Source organism: Cervus elaphus, chromosome 22 (assembly GCF_910594005.1).
Source record: "Cervus elaphus chromosome 22, mCerEla1.1, whole genome shotgun sequence".
NCBI lineage: Eukaryota > Metazoa > Chordata > Mammalia > Artiodactyla > Cervidae > Cervus > Cervus elaphus.
The window spans coordinates 11,277,090-11,301,431 of record NC_057836.1 but is presented as its reverse complement, the minus strand read 5'-3'; the positions used below and the strand labels follow the sequence as shown (position 1 = coordinate 11,301,431).

At 53.8% G+C, this 24,342-nt stretch overlaps 1 protein-coding gene across 17 annotated transcripts in view; it reads left to right on the top strand.

Annotated features, from left to right (window-relative positions):
* The window catches only part of CACNA1C (calcium voltage-gated channel subunit alpha1 C), a 449,377-nt gene that overhangs the window by 339,956 nt on the left and 85,079 nt on the right, over positions 1-24,342 (top strand). For all 17 annotated transcript variants that reach the window (XM_043882595.1, XM_043882597.1, XM_043882599.1 and 14 more), the window contains exons 9-10: positions 5,268-5,440; positions 21,797-21,887. In XM_043882595.1, the coding sequence (XP_043738530.1) occupies positions 5,268-5,440; positions 21,797-21,887 (264 nt within the window). The remainder of the gene's footprint in view (positions 1-5,267; positions 5,441-21,796; positions 21,888-24,342) is intronic.

Genomic DNA, 24,342 nt, shown 5'->3' with positions numbered 1-24,342 from the left:
CCCTGGCCACATAGCGGGGGGACCAGCACCCTCCATCAGTATGACAGTGATGCACAGGACAGTGGGTGCCCATGTCAGCTGCCTGGAGGGTGGAAGGGTTTCCATTTTGTGTCCAACACAAGAAAATGGCCTGTTTATAGGGGGTCGTCAGGGAGAGGGTGGGAAAAGTCAAACTCATCACCTCTCAGGGCAGAAATGTAGCTGCTCCAGCACTGGCCTTCCTGGAGGCAGGAGGTTCTTAAATGTTGCTCACCCAGCTGACAAAACGGGGATCGTAACCCCAGCCCCTCGGTCACTGTGATGGCGGCATGTGGTCGTTTACGTCAGCGCCTCGGCGGGCAGCAGGCGCTCAGCAGCGGCGCCATCCCTACGGCAATGCTGTCCGCACAGGGCTGGCTGTTGGCTTGGTGCTGTCAGAGCTGGACAACTGAGCGGCTCATCCCAGGTTAGATGTGCTGCCCTCTGCTTCCAGGGACGAGGGAAGGGCCCCTGAGGAGCCGTGGGGCTTGTAGGGGTCCCCTCACTGGTCAGTGTCTGCACAAGGCCCTGCCCTGCTCCCATCTTCCCATCACTGCCCACAGACAAATGTTGAGTGAGCTGGGCCTGTGACGTGCCAGCTTCTCAACCTTGATAAACGTGGCTCCACATCCTCCCCCAGAGATTAGGAGCAGGTCTGAGCAGTGAAGTTCCCCTGGAAATCTGCAGTGGAGGCTGAGGCGTCGACCACGAAGCCCCCTCGAGCAGGGGTCTGCCTGGTCATGCTCGGCCCCCCGAGGGGTACTCCTCCCCAGAGGTCAGAGCGGAGTCAGATGGTGGCAGTGCTGCGGGCAGGCAGAGTGGTCTTAAAGGATGGGTCTCAGCCCAGCTGAGTCTGAGTGAGTGGGCGGGTCCACGGAATTCTAGAACCCAGATCCGCTCCTCTCCTGGGAGCTCAGCCCTCGATCCGTCTCCCCAGACCCCTCCCCACCCCAGCCGCCCAACACTGCTGCACCTCCCAAGCTTCCTAGGTCCCAGACACCCACTTTGCCTGGACGCAGAGTGTCTGCAGGCGAGCAGCTCCCCTTCCTGGCCCAGCCAGAGGGCTGGCTGCCCAAGGAGAAGCCCAGAACCAGGCTGCTGTTGACTGAGCACGTGCGGCAGTGACCCCGTCTTGACCAGTCAGGACAGCGCTGTGGTATTTCCCCCACCATTCCCCCAGGATCACAACCTTATGCCCGCTTGCCCTGTGGCCAACCTTCCGGAATACTTGGAAATGTCCAGGGGCTCGCCGCGAAGCCCCTTCTCGGGTTGGTGTCTGCTGTGAGGAGTTCGTCAGCAGGCTTCGGGCTTGGCGTCCTTGGTGGATCCGCTCACGTGCTGCCCACGCTGCCCCGAGAGCTGATGCAGAGCACATGTCCACTCCACAGAGAAGAAAAGTGAGGTTTATATGTGGAAACCTCCCCATTTCTCACAGGTGGGGCCTGGAGGATCAGGATTAAACCCCCACATGTGGACCCACGACCTTTGCTCCCATCCCCCACACTCCACTGTCTCCAAGCCCATCAGCCTCGTTAATCCCATGACTCCAAATTATGGCCAAGATGCAGGGGGGAGAGGTCACCTGTGGGCAGATGGGGGGGACCAGACCGAGGACCAGGGGTCCTGGAGGAAGCTGGAGAATCCCTGCCCTGAGGGCCTCAGGCGGTCCTGAGCTGGGGGCCAGCAGCTGGTAAATGTAACAGCCCTTGAAGGAGAACAGAGCTCCCCACATGCAGCACTGTCATCTCAAAATGTTTGGAGCTGGTGGCTGTGACCCCGCGTCCATCAATTAAGGGTATTGTCCTTTCAGAGCCCAGCAGGGTAACTCATCCTTATATATTCCTCCCTGCAGTCATGGAGGAAGGGCTCAGGGTGCTTGGGGTCTCCTGCTCAGGAAGGCAGGAGAGCAACTATGGAAAGCCTCCATTTTAAGCATAGAAGTCAGAGATTTTGGTCACTGGAGGGTTGGGCATCCTTTGTCTGGAAACCTATTCCTGCTGAGGCCAGATGGATCCATGTAGCTATCCATCTTGTGGATCTTTTCAAAATGCTTCCACGTTCGTTGCCTGTTGATCCTCACAAGTCTTGGAACCTCCAGATATCTCACCTCCTGCCCATTAGAACAGTGATCACGACCACAAGATTCTGGAAACTGTGCTAGAAGTTGCAATCGAGTGAAAGTCACTGGACCCTGGATTCTGGTCACTTTGTGGTTTTAAGTTGTTGCAAATAGAGAAGACATATGTCTTCAGGTGATAAGGGGCATGGGATCTCTTAGACAATGGGCACCCAGCCCTCGTTCCCCCTGGAGATGAGGCAGAGGGCCTGAGGGTACAACGGGCATGTTGTGACATGGAAACAGCCCTGACCACCAGCCACAGTTAAGACCCACGTCAAGAAGCAGCAGAAGTGCCAGACAAGCTGCCTCGAAACTGGAGTAGGGGCGATGCTCACGACTTCCGGCAGGGTTGGTCCAACACTGAATTCATGAACACTGAACTCTGTTCTTTGGGGGAAATAGCGGGTTAGGTTCCTGTGAGCCTCTGGACACAGCCTTGTCATCAGGACACAAGTTATTGTGTATGTGCATCTATGTGAAGGCATCTTGTTTAAGGCATAGTATTGGTTCGTTCACACCGCATTCTCAGCCTACAGCTTATAACTCAGGCCTGGATGGAGCTCATCAGACACTTGAACATTCCCCAGAGGCACCTCCCAGCCCTCGAGCACATAGGGTCATAGACCGCATAGCAGCTTCATGCTTGGAGGCCGTTTAATCAGAAAAATCACCAACAAAAAGTACAAAATGCGGGAGACATGGCATCAAATGGGCTGTAAAAAGGCCCTCGTTTGCAGTATGAGCTGCACCCAGAAGGTGGCAGCCCCTTGTCTCACCTCGGCTGGGATCATGACCCCGGATCCTGCCTTTCTGCATGTCTGCAGTGACCACAAACTCTCGCCATGGATGGCATGACTAATAAGGCTTAGGGAGGAGACAGGTCTGCAGACGCAGAGTCTGTGGGTGATGAGGAGCGGCTACACCGGTCATCACGGGGCCTGGAGCCCCAGCCATGGCACCAAGAGACCTTCCACATGCACCACTGGGAGCTGTGCAAACCGCACACCCAGAATGGGCTCTGCACCACATCTGTGCCATCAGCCACTGCCGGCACAGGACGTGCCCCTGCCTTCAGACAGACACCCCGTGACTGACACAGCAGCGTGAGACATCAGAAAGGAGATGAAGAGACAGGTGCTTCTGCCCTGCAGGTCCCCTATAGCGTGGGGTCTGGAGGGGGAGCCCCCGCCCTTCCATGTGCCCTAAACCCCATGAGGACCTGGCCATACTGCTTCTCCTCACCCCCCTCACCCCCAGTAAACCTCATTTCCTCGTCTCCTGGGGGTGTCTATGTGGTTCCCAGGGGTCTCGGATGTGGATGGCAAGCTTCCAATCTGCGGAGCAGATGTCACCATGCATGACTGGGTCAGCTCCCGGCTCCAGGAGGAGAACCTTAGCTACTCAGTCCCCTGCACCCCAAGCCCACTGCACAAGGAACACAGCTCCCAAAGGTGGGGGGCGGGGTGGGAGGATGATCAAGGGGGCCTGGAGTTGGAGTCTTGGAGGGGCGCTCTGTGAAGTGACTCCAGGCAGCGAGCCCACAAGCCCAAGAGGAGTGGTGGGTGCGGAGGGCTGGGGCCTCTCTCCAGTCCCCTCCCCATCAGCAGGAGCTGAGGCCTCCCTCCACGTGGTCAGTGGGCAGCCCAGCTCCTTTTCCCCCCTGGAAGGTAGGGGAGGTGCCGGGCAGCTGGCAGGAAGCCCAGGAAGAGCAAGTTCAATCAGACTGGAATTGGATTCAATCAGAGTGAAGGAGAACATCCCGTCCCAATCAGAGCATCATCAAAGCGGCAGTTGGCAAGAACTCGGAGCCCACATCTCCCAACGGAAATGTCCCCAGACCGTCCCGGCCCTACCCCCGATGGTAAAGAGTGAAAGCTGAGCTCCGGCAGTGAATGCAGACCTTGGACAGTGGGTGTAGGGGCTCCGGAGCTGAGTCGTCCTGCCCCCTGGCTCACCTGTGTGCCCTGCCTTCCATGACGCCTGCCTGTGGAGTGTCTGCTCCTGCAGAATCCCTTCAGGTGGACTCTACAGCCTCCCACCCTGAACTGCGCCTCCCCCACTAAGGGAAGGAGGAATCGTGTCTCTAGGAAGAAGCTGAAATGCCCAGTGCGTCCACACATACCCCAGGGGTCCCGAGTACCACAGACTGAGGCATGCATGGCTATTTATTTAGAAAAGGCACAGACTTGCTTCAATAGTGAGACCCAGCCTCCTTGACCCCCTTCTTGGCCACCAGCCCCTCCTGGCTCAGAAAGTGAATTCAAAATCACAGAGAAAATAAGGACAGAGTCACAGAAAACAGGAAAGAGGTAGACACTCTCCAAAATTCTTCAATAGGTCCTTCTTCCAGCAAATCCCAACCCAATTTTAGCTTCTACTCATTATTGCTTGAGACTGAATGCCCCATTTAACTTTTATATCGTCTTGACTTTATGCATTTTCCCATTCTGATTAGATTTCTTTTTTAACCCAAAGGGCAGCCACAGGACATTTTCTTGTGTTTGGAGCCCTCTTTGGTCTCCTTCATGTGGGAAAGAACTTTCTCTAGATTAGAAACCCTCCAGGCTTGCTGAACCAGCAGAACATGCCCTAGAAATGAGAAGGGGTAGAGAGGTGAGCTCTCCTGGGCCTGACCTCAGTGACTACACCAGCCACGTATAACATGGGCTCTTTGAGGGGCAGAGCCCTGATTTGTAACATTTGACGATTTCTGTAGTATATACACCCCACCAGGGCCAACCTTGAGCCCCTGAGGAAGCACCTGGGTTGGCAGAGCCGGTGGGGTGGGTTGGGGGGGGCTTCAGCTAGACTCCAGCTCCTCGTCTCCCGGGGCTGTAGTGGGGGTCCCCACTGGCTACTGTTTAGAAGGCCTTTCAGGTCATTGGGGGACGTCTGTCATGAGAGGCAGCTTGCAATCACAGCCCACAAAAAGGGGACATGAGTTTGGTCTATCTGCTCCTCATGTCCCAGGTGAGGACGTCCCACCCAGCCATTTTATGAGAGCAGATCAAACCTGGGACAGGGGTCCATGCAAGTGGGGGCCGGCGGTGGGCTTCCTGTGCGATGCAGCTAACCCTTTGTTCCTCTTGCCCCGTCTCTCCTGCCCTGCCCACTTGGCGTCTCTCACCAGAGAGTTCTCCAAAGAGCGAGAGAAGGCCAAGGCCCGGGGCGACTTCCAGAAGCTGCGAGAGAAGCAGCAGCTGGAGGAGGACCTGAAGGGCTACCTGGACTGGATCACGCAGGCCGAGGACATCGACCCCGAGAATGAGGACGAGGGCCTGGATGAGGAGAAGCCCCGAAACAGTGAGCAGCCTCCCGCGAGGGACTGGGGGCTGGGCCCAAGAGGGGGTGCTCAGGGAGCAGAGGCGGCCCACCCCTGCCTCGCGGGTGCATCCTTCTTGGTGCTCAGAAGTCAGTCCCACGGGTGCAGCAGAGCCTCCCGGTCCTGCTGGAGCCTCTGGTCCGGAGACACTTTGCTTGGTGGGGTTCTTTGTTTTTAATCTGACGTCCTTCTCCCAGCCCGGCTCCCTGGGCGGAGGGGCGGGCATCCTGCTCTGGGCTTGTTCAAAAGGGACCAGCTCCACCTCCACCACCTGGAAAGGGTGCCCCTGCCCCTTTCCAAGCACCACTGTGCTCTCTCAGGGAAAAGAGCCAAAGGTTTCCCTCGAGGAGGTTCGATTCAAAGCTCCAGGGAGGTGCTAAACTGGAAGGCTGAGGAAACCCCAAGGAATTTGGCAGAACAGCATCAGGTTTTAGAAATGGAGCCCAATCCCTTTCTCTGGGGTTTCCCATGGCAGCTTGTTGGCCAGGCTTTTGCTGGGATGGTAATGAGAGTGATGGATGGTATTGACTCGCAAGTGTCGAGGAGATGATGAATCGCAGAAATTCAGGCTCATGGGACACACCCAGTGGTTCTGAAATGTGGGCCGGGGACCAGCAGCACCAGCGTCACTGGGGGACTTGCTAGAAATGCAGGCTCCTGACGCCTCCTCAGATCTGGTGGCTCCAGGGTGGGGCTCTGTGCTCTGTTCAGCCCCCAGTACCTGGGTTGTGGGGTGAACGTGGCCCTAACTGCCCTGTGTCTCCTCTGACCCCCATCTCTCTGACCCCGACCATGCTTTCCTCCTGTGGGTGTCCTTCCGTCATGTTTCACACATTTGAATAAGGTCGTTTCTGACCAAGGAATCCATAAGGTTAAACAGCTTGCTGCGTGGGTCAGGCAGGTAAGGGCGGGGAACCAAAGAGGCTTGGGGGCCGAAAGGGAGAAGGGAGACCCGCTGGGCTCTGGGGACCGATGGGGAGGCAGGGTGTCCATCACTGCATCCTTCTGGAGGCCAGGAAGGCACAGGATGCGTGTGTGCACGTGTGTCCTGACACAGTGTGTGGATACCCTGGCCGTGTGTGTGGGCGTACATTGTGCTGGCTGTGTCCACGCTTCCCGGCTGGTTTCTGGCTGTTCCTGCTTGTTGGTGCCTGAGTTCTCGGTGGCAATCCGGGAAGAGAGGTGGGTGGAGGGAGAGGGCAGAGGACACGGCTGTGAGCAAGGAGCGGCCCGCCTTCCCTCATCTCAGACGCAGGTGGAACACATCCTCCAATGATGCCCTTTCTGGTGACTCTGCTCAAGGTACAAACACAGAATTAGAACATGCCCTGCCAGGGGCTGGTAACAACATGATTCAACAACCCAAGGAGGACTTCACGCTCTGCTGGGAGTTCAGCAGGCTGGAAGGCTGAAGGCCTGGAATGGATTAGAACAGGGAGCAGCAACGCAGCCAAGGGTCTTCCTGGGAAGACGCCCAGCAGTCTTGCTGACGGATCGTGGACAAGGGGGTGGTCCATGGTGCCAAGCGGTGCGTGAATGAGTGAGCTGGCCTGGAAGCCGAGGGGACCCCTGCCGCCAAGCACAGGAGTCGGCTCTGGGCCCCAGTCTGCTCCCTGGTCAGGATGGTGCTCAGTTCATGACGGATGGCGGGGGCGGATTTCTTGCATGTTCATAGGTACATGTGTGTCTGCAGCCCACCCAACACTGCGGGCCGTCCAGAGATGCAGTGATCCCCTCTCCTCCAAGGATGAGTATGCTGCCGCCTGTCCTGCCCAGATGGAGGAGTCTCTGCTGCTGGAGCAGATCGAGTGCACAAGCCCCCCACCCCCATTTCTGACCCAGCTTTGGGGAGCACACGATGAACCGCCCACCCTGGTGGACAGAGTCTCTCTCAGGACCCTCATGAGCCCAAATATGGATGAGCTCAGCCTGGAAGCTGCTGCCCCTCCCCCAGGCTCTTTCCTCGGGGCCTGGGTCTGCTTCTGTCTTCAGCCTTGTCCCAGGAGGAGGACAGTGCAGGGCCTGCCTGCTTCCATCATGGAGGTGGTGGTGGGGCAGTCCGGGGGTTGGGGCACCAGGGAATGAGCATCTTAAAAAGCAAGACAAAGGGTGGAATAGAAACACTTGAGGAACTGAACGTGCGATGCCTGGGGCTGGAGCCAGAAGGTTCATCCGGAGGTGGGGGCTTCAGGAAAGTCCGATCAAGAGCAGAGTGGACAAGACTGGGTTGTTAAGGAGCTGGCCACCTAATGGATTTGAAGAAAAGGCAGGCCCGTGCTCAGAAATTATATTCTGATCTTCAGAACTTCATAGTTTGCCCTTTGAAGCAAATACAAGGGGAGAGATGCTACTATATGTTTCCATCAAAGTAGCTGAAATTTGCCTTTGAAATTGCTAAAAGATTATAGTACAGTGTATCTGCCAGTTCGCTTCAGCTCAAAGACTAACTAGTCTATTCAGAAAAAAGATAAAAGATATTGTCAGTCTTGACCAGTGGCTCTGGCCACTTCTGCCTTCGCCCCAGCCGGCAACCCCAGCGGCACTTAGGAGATGCCAGGTGTCTGACAATGGTGATACAGCCGTGACTCCAGCCAGGAAACTGCTCAGTGACACGTTATCGCCTGGTGGCTGAGCACACCCACGAGGAGCCCAGGTATACATTTGTGGAGGAAAAGCTACGGACACCACTGAGGTCGTAGAAGGAGTAGGGTTAGGGAAGGCAACAGAGAGAAAGTGCATTGTTTGAGGTGTTTCTCTAAGTAATCAGAGTCGATAAGGTGGCCAGTAAATTATATAAAAAATACGTTACAATATTCTGAGTTCATTCATCCTCCCTCACACCCATCCATCCATCTCCCGATTAAAGGTCCGCTCTGCGCCACACGCTGCTTCAGACCCTGGGGACACAGCCTTCATGGGACCGGAATCCTTCTCTTCTTTCTTTCTCCTCCTCAAGATCAAAAATGCATGGATTAATTATTTGTGCATGTGGGAATCTCTCTTTCACGCTGTTCAGACCATTTAAATGCAGCCCCAGCCCTCGAAGACAGACATTAGTGCGATGAGCGTGGAAAAGACAGACAGACCGTGGAATCGAACGACCGAGTTTCCACACAGACAAGCCGATTAAATATGTATTCCGTGTATTCAGCACTGCTCCCAGGAGCCCCTCTGCAGTCCCCGTGCAGCAGCAGAGCTGCGTGGCTTCCACCCGCCCTGCCAAGTCTGGATTGTGTATTGTTGAAACACAGAGATTGGAGGGCTTCCAGGAGCAGAGGCTGCCCTCAGAAGGGCCCAGTGGGGCTCGAAAGCAGGGAGCTGAACATCACTGGTCCACACTGTACACATGTCCAAAGCACGTGCATCATTATTTGAGCTTTTTTTACATTTCGATGAAAACAAATGGTGTGTTCCTTGGACGTACTTGTTCTCACAGCCGCTGCACACCTGGAATGACCAGAAAGAGTTCTGGTCAGACGGCCAGAGGGACATTAGCAAGTGTTTTTCTCCTCGATTCCCTTCTTACTCTGGCCCCTAAGTGCCCATGTTAGAGGCCATACTAACCCTACACCCCGCGGGGAGAGCAGACGCCTCTCCGGCCCAGCACCTTTAGCCAGTTCTAACTCTGCCTTAGGGCTGTGGGGAAACAGCTCACTCGGCCGGTGAGGCAAGGCGTCAGGCACAAGCTGAGTCCCGCAGTGAGCACCAGCGTCCGATCCCTGGGCCGCGCGGTTAGGCTGATTCACGGATCCTTCCAGCTGCTGGGAACGACTCCCCTGGGCGGGTGCTGGGGGCCCATCTTCTCATGTGCAGAACCACACTCGGGAATCTGGTAGGAACAAGGACATGGGCAGGGGTGTCTCCAAGGGCAGCCCATGAGCCAGGGAGCAGTCTGGCTGCTCTGCTGTCGGGCCCAGTCTGGGAGCGGCGGAGGGGCCCCTGGGGGCCCCATCCAGTGTACGGTGAGAGCACGCTGTTCTCAGAGTATGGCCCTAAGAGGACAGTGTTCCGTGAAGGTCATCCAGGGAGGTGGGGGACAGTGGACTGTCCTGTTTCCAACGACATCCCAGGTGGTAGCAGGGCAAGAAAGAAAGCCGCTTCCTGAAATTCATAAAAGTATACATCCTTTGTAATTTAGATGTGATTCATGTGAGTCCATCCGACTGACCGAACTCACTCCCAGCAAAGAGATCTGCAGGGGACTTCCACTGGACAGAGCTTTGATGAAAGGTTTATCCTCTCAAAAGATATACATTTCAGTTTTCATAAGATTCTTCAGTGTTAGGGGTTTTTAACAAAAAATAAGGATATTAAGATATTTTTCAATATCTAGTCACAGGAGCCATTGATGGTCACTAAATTAGTATTCTAAAACTGACTTGCTAAGCATAATGTTAGTTTTGACACACAGACCCGAAGTCGTGCTGAGGGGGCTTCAGAATGTGCCAGGTACAGGCACACAAACCCCCCAAGGTTAGAGGTCAAGAGGAAACAAAAACGTAGGCCAGAAGCTGGTAAGCAATGGTTCCGGCTGCACCGAAACTAGTCTGTGCCTCTACTCGGGGGTGAGATAATAGATCTGCTCTCAACAGCTGGCTGATGAGGTGAAAAGCCCTCATTATATGCTTGACAGGCCAGTTTTAAGGGGGAAAGCCTTTGTTTACCTTCTCAATTCCAAGCTTCAAATCAGCCAGTCAACTCTTACATCTCATGTCAGTGACTCATGAGATAGGATAACGATATCCAGCATCACGTCAGTCACTGTGTCAACAAAATTCTCTGAAAATAAAAGCATGTACACACACACACACTCACACACACACCAGGGGTACACACACACATCAGGCGCATGGATACACACACACGTCCCCACACCACATACACAGGCAAGAAGAAACTGAGGACCCTTTCTCGACAGGGACATTCAGAATTACAGTCTCATTGTATTTGCTGATATTCAACACTTGCTCCAGCTACGACGAGAAGCTTGGTGGGTCGCTTGCTGTGCCCCAGCAGACACGAAGAGAAAGATCGAGCTTCCACCTGGGAGCAGGGGGCACATCTTCTTGGTGTGGAAAGTCAGGCCAGCAGTAAGGGTCCTAGCCCTCTTGCCCTCGGCTCCCTCCTCCGTTCTGCAGTGATTGGGCAGCTGATAGTCAGGCGGGGTATCCAAGGTTTTCACCAGAGGGCACCAGGCTTCAGTTAGACTTGTAGAGCTTCTTCTTGAGCCTCTTAGGTGGTATAAAATCATTTCCATTAGTTGTAGCTGCCACTACTCCCTTACTGGATGGATTCTATCAGTTTAAGTTGTCCCTTGATTAGATCAGAAATGTGAACACAGCCAGCTCTCACCTGACTGGAGGCTGGAGCTTACGGTCTGCACAGTTGTGGTGGTGTGTTGTGTTGTAGACTGAACAGGAGTTGAGACCCACAGGTCACCAGACTCCCAGGTCCTACCCGGTGGCCAATGGGCACTTTGCCCATCTCAGTTTCTTTGTCTGTAAAAGGGGGGAGTCAGATCAGTTCAGTTCGGTTCAGTCACTCAGTCGTGTCCGACTCCTTGCAACCCCATGAACCACAGCACACCAGGCCTCCCTGTCCATCACCAACTCCCAGAGTCCACCCAAACCCATGTCCACTGAGTCGGTGATGCCATCCAACCATCTCATCCTCTGTTGTCCCCTTCTCCTCCTGCCCTCAATCTTTCCCAGCACCAGGGTCTTTTCAAATGAGTTAGCTCTTCACATCAGGTGGCCACAGTATTAGAGTTTCAGCTTCAACATCAATCTTACCAATGAACACCCAGAACTGATCTCCTTTAGGATGGACTGGTTGGATCTCCTTGCAGTCCAAGGGACTCTCAAGAGTCTTCTCCAACACCACAGTTCAAAAACATCAATTCTTCAGTGCTCAGCTTACTTTATAGTCCAACTCTCACATCCATACATGACCCCTGGAAAAACCATAGCCTTGACTAGATGGACCTTTGTTGACAAAGTAATGTCTCTGCTTTTTAATATGCTGTCTAGATTGGTCATAACTTTCCTTCCAAGGAGTAAGCGTCTTTTAAGTTCATGGCTGCAGTTACCATCTGCAGTGATTTTGGAGCCCAGAAAAATAAAGTCAGCCACTGTTTCCACTGTTTCCCCATCTATTTGCCATGAAGTGATGGAACTGGATGCCATAATCTTAGTTTTCTGAATGTTGAGCTTTAAGCCAACTTTTTCACTCTCCTCTTTCACTTTCATCAAGAGGCTGTTTAGTTCTTCTTCACTTTCTGCCATAAGGGTGGTGTCATCTGCATATCTGAGGTTATTGATATTTCTCCCGGCAATCTCGATTCCAGCTTCTGCTTCCCCCAGCCCAGCGTTTCTCATGATGTACTCTGCATATAAGTTAAATAAGCAGGGTGACAATATACAGCTTTGACATACTCCTTTTCCTATTTGGAACCAGTCTGTTCCATGTCCAGTTCTAACTGTTGCCTCCTGACCTGCATACAGGTTTCTCAAGAGGCAAGTCAGGTGGTCTGGTATTCCCATCTCTTTCAGAATTTTCCACAGTTTACTATGATCCACACAGTCAAAGGCTTTGGCATAGTCAATAAAGCAGAAATAGATGTTTTTCTGGAACTCTCTTGTTTTTTCGATGATCCAATGGATGTTGGCAATTTGATCTCTTGTTCCTCTGCCTTTTCTAAAACCAGCTTGAACATCTGGAAGTTCATGGTTCACGTATTGCTGAAGCCTGGCTTGGAGAATTTTGAGCATTACTTTACTAGCGTGTGATGTGAGTGCCTTTGTATGGTAGTTTGAGCATTCTTTGGCATTGCCTTTCTTTGGGATTGGAATGAAAACTGACCTTTTCCAGTCCTGTGGCCACTGCTGAGTTTTCCAAATTTTCTGGCATATTGAGTGCAGCACTTTCACAGCATCATCTTTTAGGATTTGAAATAGTTCAACTGGAATTCCATCACCTCCACTAGCTTTGTAGTGATGCTTCCTAAGGCCCACTTGACTTCACATTCCAGGATGTCTAGCTCTAGGTGAGTGATCACAGACCCGTTCCAGGATCAGGTGTGGTTTCTGTGGCTCGAGGCTGACACATGTCAGCTTTAGCCCTGGGAGTTTAGACAAACCTCCACTCCATCAGACCCCAGAGGACATGAGTTGATTTCAGATTCCTGAAATTTGCTCTGGATCTCCCATAGAATTCCCCTGAACCCTGAAAGCAAGCTGATTCTTCCAAAGATCTTCCTGGTGCCTGGCATCCTCTGTCCCCCCTCACCTGGAGAACCCAGCTCCACCATCTTCCTTACGAACGCCCCACTCTGAGCCCTCCTCGGGCGCCCCTCCCCTTCCACCCTTCCCCCTCCTCTCCTTACCCCCCTTTTTGACCCCAGGTGCCTGCTCTATGCCTGCCTGGTGACACTGATGTACACGACCTGTTATACCTGTCTATCCATCTTCCCCCCTGCTGGACTGCGCACCTGTAGTGAGAGGGGAGGTTCACATCCCCAGAACTGTCACAGAGCCTGGCGGATCAACCAGCAGTGAATATGGAAAAGGGGTGGGAGGCCTGGAAATCTGTGAAAGTCCACCATTGGGAACAGGTGACCTGGACCCACCTTGTCACTGTGTCAGGCTAAAACCAGACAGGACCAGATATCTGGCCCCGCAGAGGCCACGGAATGAATCAGACACACCAATTAATTTGTCATCTTCCGTTTCTTGTCTGTCAATACTTCTCTCTGACTTCTGCAAGAGAACAGACCTCCTCAATGTTTTTCTTCATGTACCAACCGCTTCTCCCCTTTCTTCTTCAAATACATTCAGAGAAGTGACAGAAATATCTTTATTTTATTTCTCTCTCAGTGAGGCCAGCTGGCTGTCTGCACAGGCAGTTGAGAAAGGGTTAAGAGAGGACCCAGAGTAAGTTCCCAGCTGTTTCTTTAGGGCCGGAAAACTGAATACATTTAATGCTTGAAAAGGTCAACTCCCTTCCAAGGGGCAGAGGTTTGATTTCATCCATCGTGTGTTCTTGGGCATAATGCTCATTTCATTCACTGGTAGAGATGGAGATTTATGGACTAAATGTTATCACAAGCAGAGACTTAATGAGATCTCAGCTGCGTCTCCTGGGCGGAGTGGAAAGCAGCCATTTTGGTAATAAATAGAGAACGGCTTCTAATTTGTAAATTCCTCTTTCCGTTGCTAAGTCTAATCAGATCAGTGAAACTGGAGGGAATTGTTGACGACCCAAGATGATTTTCCATGCCTTAATCTATCCAGGAAGCATTACTTCTAATGGAAGTGGCTTGCTTCTCTGGCAGCAGTAGGAGATGACATTTCTCATTAGACTAACTCAATTGTTGCCTATTAAAAAATATGTTTAGCCCCAAATCTATTTAAAAGCAAACTGGAACTGAGGCCCCATATCACTCTGCTACTAGTCTCCCTGCTTCGTAGATGCAGAAATTCTTTCCAATGAGCTGCAGACCTCTCTCTGTAGCAGGGCCATCCCGAAGGGTCCACGGCCCGTGTGATGTCATCCTGACCCAACAGAAGTGTCCAGAGTATGGCTTGGTGGACCACCAGGCAGTCAGGTGTGCTCACAGCCTCTCTGGCATGGCAGAGAGCAGGTGGAGAGAATAGAACCCAGTCTCTGGCAGACCCTGCAGTTGAAGGTTAAAAAGGAGAATTAAGGGGGGGCACCAAAGGAGAAGAGCAAAGCTCTTTTCTCGAGTCCTGCTTGAATCTTTTTTTTTTTTTTTTTCGTGCGTGTAATAACAGTTCAAGGTTTTTACAAAGTGTCTTCTCACAAGCTGTTAAGCATTTCCAGGGCAGGGACCCTGTCAGGGTAGGTGACTGTTCTTGCCCAGTAGGGACATCATGAATATTCATGAAGGTCTGACCACCTTGACAACCAGGGCCCCAAGGGAACGTGGTGTCTGCAGCCCTCCTAGGGGAGTGGCTGAGAACACGTCCACCATCACCAACCAGCACTCAGACTCCAGGTGACCGTTCAGATCAGAGCAGCTGGTCCTGAAGTCCTTCTCTTAGGCCTGCATTTTTGCTTTTTCATCCCCAATAAGTCCATCTGGTGTCTGGGCAATACGCGCACACAGAGAAGTATTACTCTAACCCATGTTACCTTTAATCTTCACTTAACCCTCCAAGATCCATATTGTGGTCTCTGTTTTTTGGGGTTTTTTTTTTTCAGTTTGATTAATTTTTGGCTGAGCTGGGTCTTCGTTGCTCTGCGGGCTTTTCTCTAGTTGCAGCAAGTAAGGGCTGCTCTTCATTGCAGTGCTACAGCTTCTCAGTGGGGAGGCTTCCCTTGTTGCAAAGCATGGGCTCTCGGGCACGTGGGCTTCAGCAGTGGGCTCAATAGTGTGGTGCGCGGGCTTCGTTGCTTCTTAGTGTGTGGGGTCTTCCCAAACCAGGGCTCAAACCCTTGTCTCCTGCATTGGCAGGCAGATTCTTTACCACTGAGCCACCAGGAAAGCCCCATATTGTCTCCGTTGTTTTTCAGATGAGAAAACTGAGGTTTAGGTCATTTTCCCAAAAGGATCATTTCAGGCAGCCCCAGAAATGGATGTCGCAGGTTTGGAGACAGAGACTATATCCCCTAACCACCTTGTCAACACTAAACCATCCCAGGGTCTGCACAGAATGTGGGCTCAGCCCTTCCCTGTCCCTGAACTCGACCTCTGGCTGCCCCCTATGGATGTGGTCCTGACAGGGCCTGGCCAGTGAAGGAGGGAAGCAAGGCCTCTGGTCTAGAGCAGGTTCTGGAGTGGTCTTGCTGAGAAAGATGTGGACGATTAAAGCATCGGGAGAACCAGGATGCAGAAGAACCTGACAAGCACCAGCAGGGAGAGCCGCACGATCAATTGAAGTGGAGGACGTGGCGGGCGGGGGTGGCTGATGGATGCGCTGACCGCTGCCCGCAGACTCATTCAGGGAGTTATGGGGCTTGAGGCACCGCAGGTTTGGGAGCTTAAGTGACTCACTTCCCATAAACGCCTGCAGTTTAAGACTGGAATCTGCTCTCCTGCTGAGGGGAAGTCAAGGCTGAAACCTCTTAAAGAAGCCGTTCTCTCATCAGGACAGCCCCACCGTGGGTGCCCACAGCCTTCAGGATCTTGCTGGACCCCCGTAGGGCCTCCCTGGGGAATCTGACTCAGGCCAAAGTTATCATGAGCAGCAGAAAATAGGGAAGAAGATGGAGCCCAAGAAGAAAGAGAGAGAGAGAAAGCACACCCTGAGCTCTGCAGGCCCCTGTGGACAGCACACTCAGGGCACAAGTGTGAGACCCGGACCTTCAGGAGGGAGCTAGGGCAAGCCTGTGCTTGGCCAGGATGACCACAGTGGGCTTTCGGCCCCTCTATGATGTGAGTAAAGGGCTGGGAAGAAAAGGAGGCAGTGCTGGCTGGTGGGAAAGGGACCAGACCTCCAGCTCTAATTAGCTGTGTGACCTTGGGCGAGTCACTGATCCTCTCTGTACCTCACTGGTCTCCACTGTCAAAGGAAGGGCTGCTCTGCCCTTCTAGCAATACATGTAGGCTTCGGCAGGGAAACCAAACCACAGAGGAGGGACGTAACAGACCCCAGGTCTCAGAGCTCCAAAGTGCAAAGTGAGAGTGAAAGTCACTCAGCCATGTCCGACTCTTTGTGACCCCATGGACTATACAGTCCATGGAATTCTCCAGGCCAGAATACTGGAGTGGGTAGCCGTTCCCTTGTCCAGGAGATCTTCCGAACCCAGGGATCAAACGCAGGTCTCCTGCATTCCAGGCTGATTCTTTACCAGCTGAGTTACAAGGGAAGCCCCCAAAGTGCAGAGCCAGGGTTCAAACTCAAGCCACTGGCTCCAGGGCCCAGGCTCAGACCCAGCAGCACCGTGGGCAGGGTTGCACAGTACCTGACTTCTCCCGGGACCCCCCACCCATACCCTATGCCCACCTTCTACTCCTCCCAGTGACCCTAGCACATCCACAGGCCTCTTCTCTCCTGATCGGGAAGGGCTTCATGAACTTGTCTGATGTGCATGAGGGTAGACTTGGCTTGACACAGGCTGGGGTTCAAGTCCCGGATCTCATGAGCTGCTCTGCTCACTTTGGATAAGCCGCTTCATCCTCTCAGCCTCAGTTTCCTGATCTATGAAATGGGAGCATGTAATAGGGCAATTGATATACTCTCTCACAGAGTTGTTCTGAGGCTTGAGTTAGGTCTGGTGTGTCGCTGGCAGGTCGCAGGTGATGGAAGCCCGAGCTGTTATAAGGACACTGCAGTAGAGCTGTTATGATCCTGGCCTTACTACCCTCTGTCCTGAGAAAATCCAAGACCCTAAAACAGAGGGATGACATGGTAGACACCGTCCAGCTGGGCTGGGGCTAGACTGGAGAGGGACCAGGGACACGGCCATTCTCTGTCCCTCATATGTCACTCCACACGGGTGACCCTCTGCTGAGCCTGGCCTTGGAATCTAGAACGTTGTCTCCAGCCTAAAAATAGTTTTGTGCCTAAAACAGCTGGTTTCCAGAGGCGTCCTGCACAGAAGGGTACCCATCACCACCTCTCTCACCCCCAAGGGTGGCAGTGAGCTGTGTCCCTCGGGGGCGGGGGGGAGGTGTCCAGCCCCTCCTATTTGCCCAGTGTCCCCAGGGCCTGGAGATGCCCAACTTGGCCCCTTCACCCCTCAGGATGGTGGGGCAGGTGGGACGAGAAGCCGGGTGCCCAAGTGCAGCCCTCCGTCTGGTGCAGCTGCATGGTCCCGCTGCCCCGTCCTAACTGAGGTGGCCGCCGCAATGGCGCCGTGACCGTGGGGAGAGATTTTCTGCTTGGGAGCGCCGGATGTTTATGGCCTGCTGGGAGCACAGCGACCTGGTTTTCTCCTCCGGATGGCGGCTGCAGACCAAGGGAGGGCGTTTCTGCCTCCTCCGGTTTATGGCGGTAATAATAATTATTGCGACAGCATGTCGTGCTTACACTGTGCCTTTTTAATAAGGCCACTTTGTTTGGCTTCTTAATATTTAATCCTGTTTTATATTTACTTTCCGATGGCTTAGAATCAGCCAGGTCTTAACTGCTTCTGGGGAGGCGGCCCTGTGGGGCCCGGGCACTCAGGACGCTGCCGAGGAGGCTCTGGGGGCGGCGTGACCTTCCACCCAGACAGGCCCTGCAGCTGGCACCGCTTACCTTCTCTCTCCCCAACTCTTCACTCTTTTGTCTGCAATCTGCTTTTCCTCTCCTGCCCCGTCTCTTTCTTTGTCTTGGAAGAGACTGTCAGCTCAGCCTCTGGTCAATTTATTCCTGTAAGAGACGAAGACCATGAGCCCCAGATTATCATGTAACCTAGTTGGAATGGTCCCATGGCCTGGCCAAGGCTAGGGTAGCACTGGCGATTTCTAGACCCACAGTGCAATGCCAGGGAGGCTCCCAGGAGCCTGAGCTGGGCAGAGACTGGGAGGAGGCTCCTATACCCCACAGCCTCTGACCATGAGTGGCCATAGGTTGGACCTCCCCAGCTACAGAGAAGAAGTGAGGACTAACTCTTGAGTTACTTTTCCTGCAGGAGAAAAGGAAACCAAATGAAATGTGATATGGTTCCCCCCACCCCAAGAGGGTCCTGAGGCAGTAACCCCACCCAGGATGCCTGTCCCGTTCTGTCGGGGGCTCAAGCCATGCCCCCAGTGATGCCCTGGCTCCCTGGTGCCTCCCAGGAAGTCAGCCTGCAGGGTTACCAGAGTTCAGCTGCCCTGGATGCTGCCTGACAGAGCCAGGAAGGCCCTGGACTCAGGCCAGCGTCCCCTGCTCTACCCACTCTCACCTGGACAGCAAATCTCCCCCATCAGTGGGTTCACACTGCTCACCCGGCCCGCACCCAGAGGCATGTGGGTCAGGTCCTGACAGCAAATGGATTCCGACAACTGGGCAGTTTAAGAGGAGGCTCACAAAGATGCAGGCACCAGGGGTGACAGCCCCAAACGGCCTCTGCTGGCACTGTCCTTCAGGCTATCTGCAAAGGTCAGCCTCCCGGATCCCGGGTGGAGGAGCAGCTGAAGGACAAACCCCAAGACACCAGCCCAGGGGAGCAGCCCTGAAACCCCCAAAGATACCAAATGCCTGCTGTAATCACACAACCAATACCATTAGGACCTGAAAAAGAATCCATGCATACGTGCTAAGTCACTTCAGTCATGTCCAACTCTGTGTGACCCTATGGACTGTAGCCCACCAGACTCCTCTCTCTATGGGATTCTCCAGACAAGAATACTGGAGTGGGTTGCCTTGCCTTCCTCCAGGGGATCTCCCCAACCCAGGGATCAAACCCGCGTCTCTTACATCTCCTACATTGGAGGCAGGTTCTTTACCACTAACTATCACCTGGGAAGTCCCTTACTCCCTTGCCCTTGTTCAGTTCAGTTCACTCACTCAGTCGTGTCTGACTCTTTGTGACCCCATGGACTGCAGCACACCAGGCTTCCCTGTCCATCACCAACTCCCAGAGCTTGCTCAAACTCGTGTCCATCGATCGGTGATGCCATCTAACCATCTCATCCTCTGTCATCCCCTTCTCCTCCTGCCTTCAATCTTTCCCAGTATCAGAGTCTTTTCCAATGAGTCAATTCTTCGCATCAGGTGGCCAAAGTACTAGAGCTTCAGCTTCAGCATCAGTCCTTCAAATGAACATTCAGGACTGATTTCCTTTAGGATTGACTAGTTTGATCTCCTTGTTATATCCATTCATTTATTTTTTAAATCCCATGTATAAGTGCTAACATACAGTATTTGTCTTTCTCTGACTTATTTCACCAAGCATAATGTCCTCCAGGTCCATCAAAGTTGTTTTAAGCTTTATATTGTGAAAATAAGTCTATTTGGGGTGGACTCCTTTACATATGTTGAAAAGAATCCTGATCCATTTCTTCTCATGATCTAGTCTTCAGAATTCCCACTAACAAGCAGACATGAGGTGGTCCTGCCTGGGAAGCCCTCTCCTCAAAGTCACCCCCATCTGCAGACGACACTTCTGTGGGAGTCCTTCCTTCTCCCCAGGACCTGTGGTCCTGTGTCATAAGTTCATGTGATCTGGGGTTTGGGTTCTGTTTTGTTAAGTGTTCTTACATGTTTTGGTTTATTGCTTTTTACCATTTCTTCAGTTTTGTTTTCGGAAGTGAGCCCTGCGTCCCGTGTGGGCTCCGAGTCCCATTTCTTTCTTTCCCCACAGCTGACCTGAGCTCTGCCCATGTCTTATTCCTGATTTTTGACTCTGATGTCTTATCTGTGAAAGAAGGCATCTGGTGTGTCTGCTTGATCAGAAGGAAGGAGAGTTTCTTGGTTGCTTGGTCTAATCGCCCCCAGAAACCCATGGTGACGTCCCCCACACCACATGCATGTAAACATGTGCTGGTGCCCACAGGGCAGGGCGGGAGCCTGCTTCTCCTGGGGAGTGTGTGTGTGTGTGTGTGTGTGTGCGTGTGCATGTGCGTGCAAAGGGAGGGTGGCCTGTCCCACCCAAATCCACCACCTCACTGCCCCTTCCAGCCTGTAAAGTCAGTGAACATGACAACTGCAGCGGCTGAGCCCTGAGAGGGCCTTTCCTTTGAAGATCACTGGCCAAGGTTAAGGTCACTCTCAGTGCAGCTGTAGACAGTGAGATCCAGCATCACCGGGTGACTGCACCCCACACTCTGTGATGCCCCAGAGCCTGCCCGGCTGTCGGAATCCCATCTCATCTGGTGTGTAGCCCGGGGGCCGTCAAGCTGAGCACAGCGCAGGGGCCGAGATCCCTGTGCTCCAGTCCAAGCCCCTAACCACTGTGTGAGTTAGCACCTGGCCCTGCCCTGGGCCTCACCTCCCTGTCCTGTGACGAGAAGACTGGGCGACTCCCTTGCAATGACGTCTGGATTTGTTTACACCCGAGTTTGTGGAAAAGGACTCAAGGGTGGATACAGGACAGTCAGGCTTACGGAGTCGCAGGCTTTCAGGCTGTGTCTTCACGTTCTGGGAATGAGTCTCTCTCACCTGCCCTTGACTTCATTCAAAAGGAAAGAAACTAAGGAAAAGCCACATCCAGCAACATCCCCCACCCAACCAGGAGACTTATCCGGATGGCATGCTCTGTTCTGGTGGCAGACCCCCGGGTACTGGTCCCTGTTCCACGTCCCCAGATGTCCCACCCCCACCAGCGCAGGTTCTGTGGCCACTGGGGCTCCTGACCTGCCCCGGTTGAGGGTGCCACGCTGCAAACAGAGCTGAGCCAGGACCAAGGATGTGGAGGCCATGCTAGAGAACAAGGACGGGAAAGATAAGGACATTGTGTGGCATGTTAGAAGGGTCAGAGAAGCTGGAAAAGAAGGAGAAGAATTCTTTGGGGATATACTTTTATTTGGAATAAAAAATAGTAATAGAAGAAAGAGGATGAGATGGTTGGATGGCATCACTGACCCCATAGACATGAGTTAGCAAACTCCTGGAGACAGTGAAGGGCAGGGAAGCCTGGTGTGTTGCAGTCCACGAGGATGCAAAGAATCGGACACTGAGCGACTGAACAATAAACGAAGTCTCTTCTTCTAAGCCGCTGACCTGGACTCCAAGCTAGAAGATTCCAGTCGCCCTGGAAATCCAGCCCCACCACCTCAGAGGAAACTGGAGACAGACCGGGTGGGTCGGCCATCGTGGAGTCGAATGGACTGTGTCCCAGTCCGGCCCGCCGAGATACTGTGGGGAGGTGGTATCCCTACATGTGTCTTCAGGCTGTGTCTCACTGTCGTTTGGTGGGTCTGGCATGGAGGCTTCTCATTCCCACGTCTGCAGGGCTGAGCTGAGTCCTGAATGTGGCGCTGGACGCGGCTGCTCCCCATGAGTTGTTTCAGGCTCTGTTCTGGATGGAATCAACCCAGTGAGCAGGACTCAGGCCGAGGGGCAGACCCTCCTCTGATCCATCGAGCAGCCCACACCCTTGTCAAAGACACCCTTTCCATGGACAGGCTGGACCCTAAGCTGGGGACGAAGCCCCTTAGCATAGGGGGCTGGAAAGAAATAAGAAAAATAAAATATTGTCGTGACAGCTCTTCTTTTTATCTGGAGGAATGGATGCAAAAGGGAAAGTGGGAGTGGCTTTTCCAAGCGCATGGGATTGATGGTAGAGGAGGGACTGAGTGGGGGAGGGAGTTAGTGTCCCCCTTAGAGTGTCCTGGGTGGCGAGGGGCACCGCAGACAGGCAGCAGGTGTGTGAGTCAGGACCGCAGACTGCCAGGCACTGCCAGGGCTCCCGTCCTGGCTGGGCTGCAGACTAACCCCTCTCTCCTTCCCTCCACGACCCTGCAGTGAGCATGCCCACCAGTGAGACCGAGTCTGTCAACACCGAAAACGTGGCTGGAGGGGACATCGAGGGAGAGAGCTGCGGGGCCAGGCTGGCGTAAGTAGTCTGGGGAGTGGGGCCTGTGGTCCAGGGAGAGGTGAGCACGGCCCTGGCTGGGGGCTGCTCTTCACGTCCCAGGAGTTGGACTTTGGATTTTGAGCCCCTTTCCATCCCATCAGGGAAACAGAGTGTGTATCTCTTTGGGGATGGGGACATACATGTGTTGAGGGGGCCTTGAAGTCTGTTTCTTCCCAGCCCCTCACCCCATTTCTTCAGATCAGCTTTGTGAGGGTCCCTGGGTCCTGCTAAGCACCCTTTCATTTCTGATAAATGTGACCCAGGGGATAGGCAAACTGGCAAGAAAATACTCTGGGAGTGGTGGTCTTACTTACAGCTCTGAGTTATCTACCCGGGGAAGGGAGCACAGTTGTCTGCCATGCAAACTCAGCTATGAAAGTTCACCAGTGCCAGCCGGGCAAGCGGCCACCTCCCCTAACACGAGCCCCAGCCCCCGGTTTCCTGAGCAGACTTGGCTCCGGGGCTGGGCCAGGTGTGTGGAGGGACACCATCACCTCTAAGCTCCATCCTAAAAATGGGCACCAGCAGGCCCTAGGAGATGTCCCCCAGCAAGAAATGAAAGGAAAATGGCTTAACTGCTAAAAATAAGCACACTGCTGGGTTCCATTCTCAGAGTCTCAAAAAGCAGAGTCCACATACTGTAAGCTGGGTTCCATCGGGAGTCCGGCTGACCCTGAGGGTGGGGCCTCCTGCACCTGCCAGGCTGCACGTTGGGAAGTGGGGGCTGCTTGCCCCTGTTCCCAGGGATGTAAGACTCACCCTGGAAACAAAAAGGAACAGCAGGCGAAGGGCTTGGAGGAGGACCAGCCCCACGTCGGCTGAGTGTCTAAGTTGCTCCATAGTGGGAACAGCGTCCTCGTTGACCTGTGCCCCTGAAATGCCTTTGTATCTGGGTGACCCCTGCCCTCGCGAGGCAGTCCCCTTGTGGGTGCCTCTCATCTGAGCCGGGCCAGCCTTCAAGCAAGTGGGGAGCAGGAACAGACGGTTTTCGGGGTACACGGGCCTTGCCATCACTCCCCCCCCACAGCAGCACCAGGGAATCTATGCTGCTGAGTCCCAGCGATGTGAGGAAGCAGTTATTGTCAAACTGTTGTTAAAATACGGGGCTAATTACGTTCAAAGCAGCAGGGTGAACCCTCCCCTCTTCCCTCCTGTTAGAACAGCACAAGCAATCTCTCAGGATTGTGGACATAGGCCTGGCCCGCCACAGTTGAGAAGGTGAATGGCAGGTCCCCAAAGGGACGGAGGGAAGGTGATGAGGACGTTACCCTCTGGCTCTGGGCCCAGGTGACAGGCCGAGGGAGACCAGGGCGCTTGGCACCCACAAGCCTGTCCCCACAGAGGGGGCTAACATCTTCAGGACATGCCATACAAGCTGCCAGGACTTGGCAGGAATGAACGGCGGTCCCCACAAACACCCGTGTTTGTGCCCCTACTGTGTGCAGATAAAATGCCTGGCCTCAGCACCAGGATTATAGTGTGTCCTACATAGACTGCCATCTTTCCCCAGCAGCTTCAGACAGCCATGGGAGAAGACCATCAGCGTTCCTGGTGGGGACGCAGCGTTAACGCCAGGGGCTGAGGCCAAGCGAGATGAGCAGGGAGATGCCAGCACATCTGAAGCTGAGAACAAACAGGCTGAGTAGCAGGATGGGGATTTCTGTGTCGTGAGAGGCCTGGCTGAAGATGGTTCCAAGGGGATGGGGCAGACAGAAAGGGACTGCAAGGTGATGTTTTGTGGGGAGGGGGCAGGCAAGCAGGGGAGGGGATGAGAGGAGGGAGCCATCCATTGAGTCTGAAGACAGAAAAGATATGGACACTGAAGTCACCGGCGGGGCTGCAAGGTGTGGGAGCCAGGGTTCTACTCTGGGCTGCTAGAGGCCTCAGTTTAGAAATGAAAGATGTGGTTACATGGCACTGACACCAAGGCTGTTCACCCGGGTGGAAGGCCGGGGCTGAAGGCTGGGAAGTGTCTAGACACTTTTTTTAGAAGTAAAAGAGCAAGTAAATGAAACAGATGGAGAGGTGCCAGGAGACCAGCCAGCACGGGCCCGGAGGCCACTGGAGGAGGGATGTCCAGCCTGAGCTCTTTGTTTGTACCCCATCTGGGCAGCACGCCCACTCGGTGCCAGGCCACGGGGACACGGAGCCTGAGACCATGGTGACACCACCCCGCTGGAACTCACAGCCTGGTGTGGAAGTGACCCTGGGTGTCACTGTGATTTGGGATAAGCGTTCGGAAGGCAATTTCTGCGGGAGAGTGGCCGTGAGAGAAGCAGGCTGCACTGTGTTAAACTGCAGGCCCCAGCCCAGGTGGCGTGCAAGGTCCCTTTGGTCTCAAAGCCCACAGATCTGCAAGAAGGAAGAATCAGAAACAGGCTTCCAGCTCTGACACCACGAATGATGTGCGCCTTGCCACAGGCATGAGCTCAGG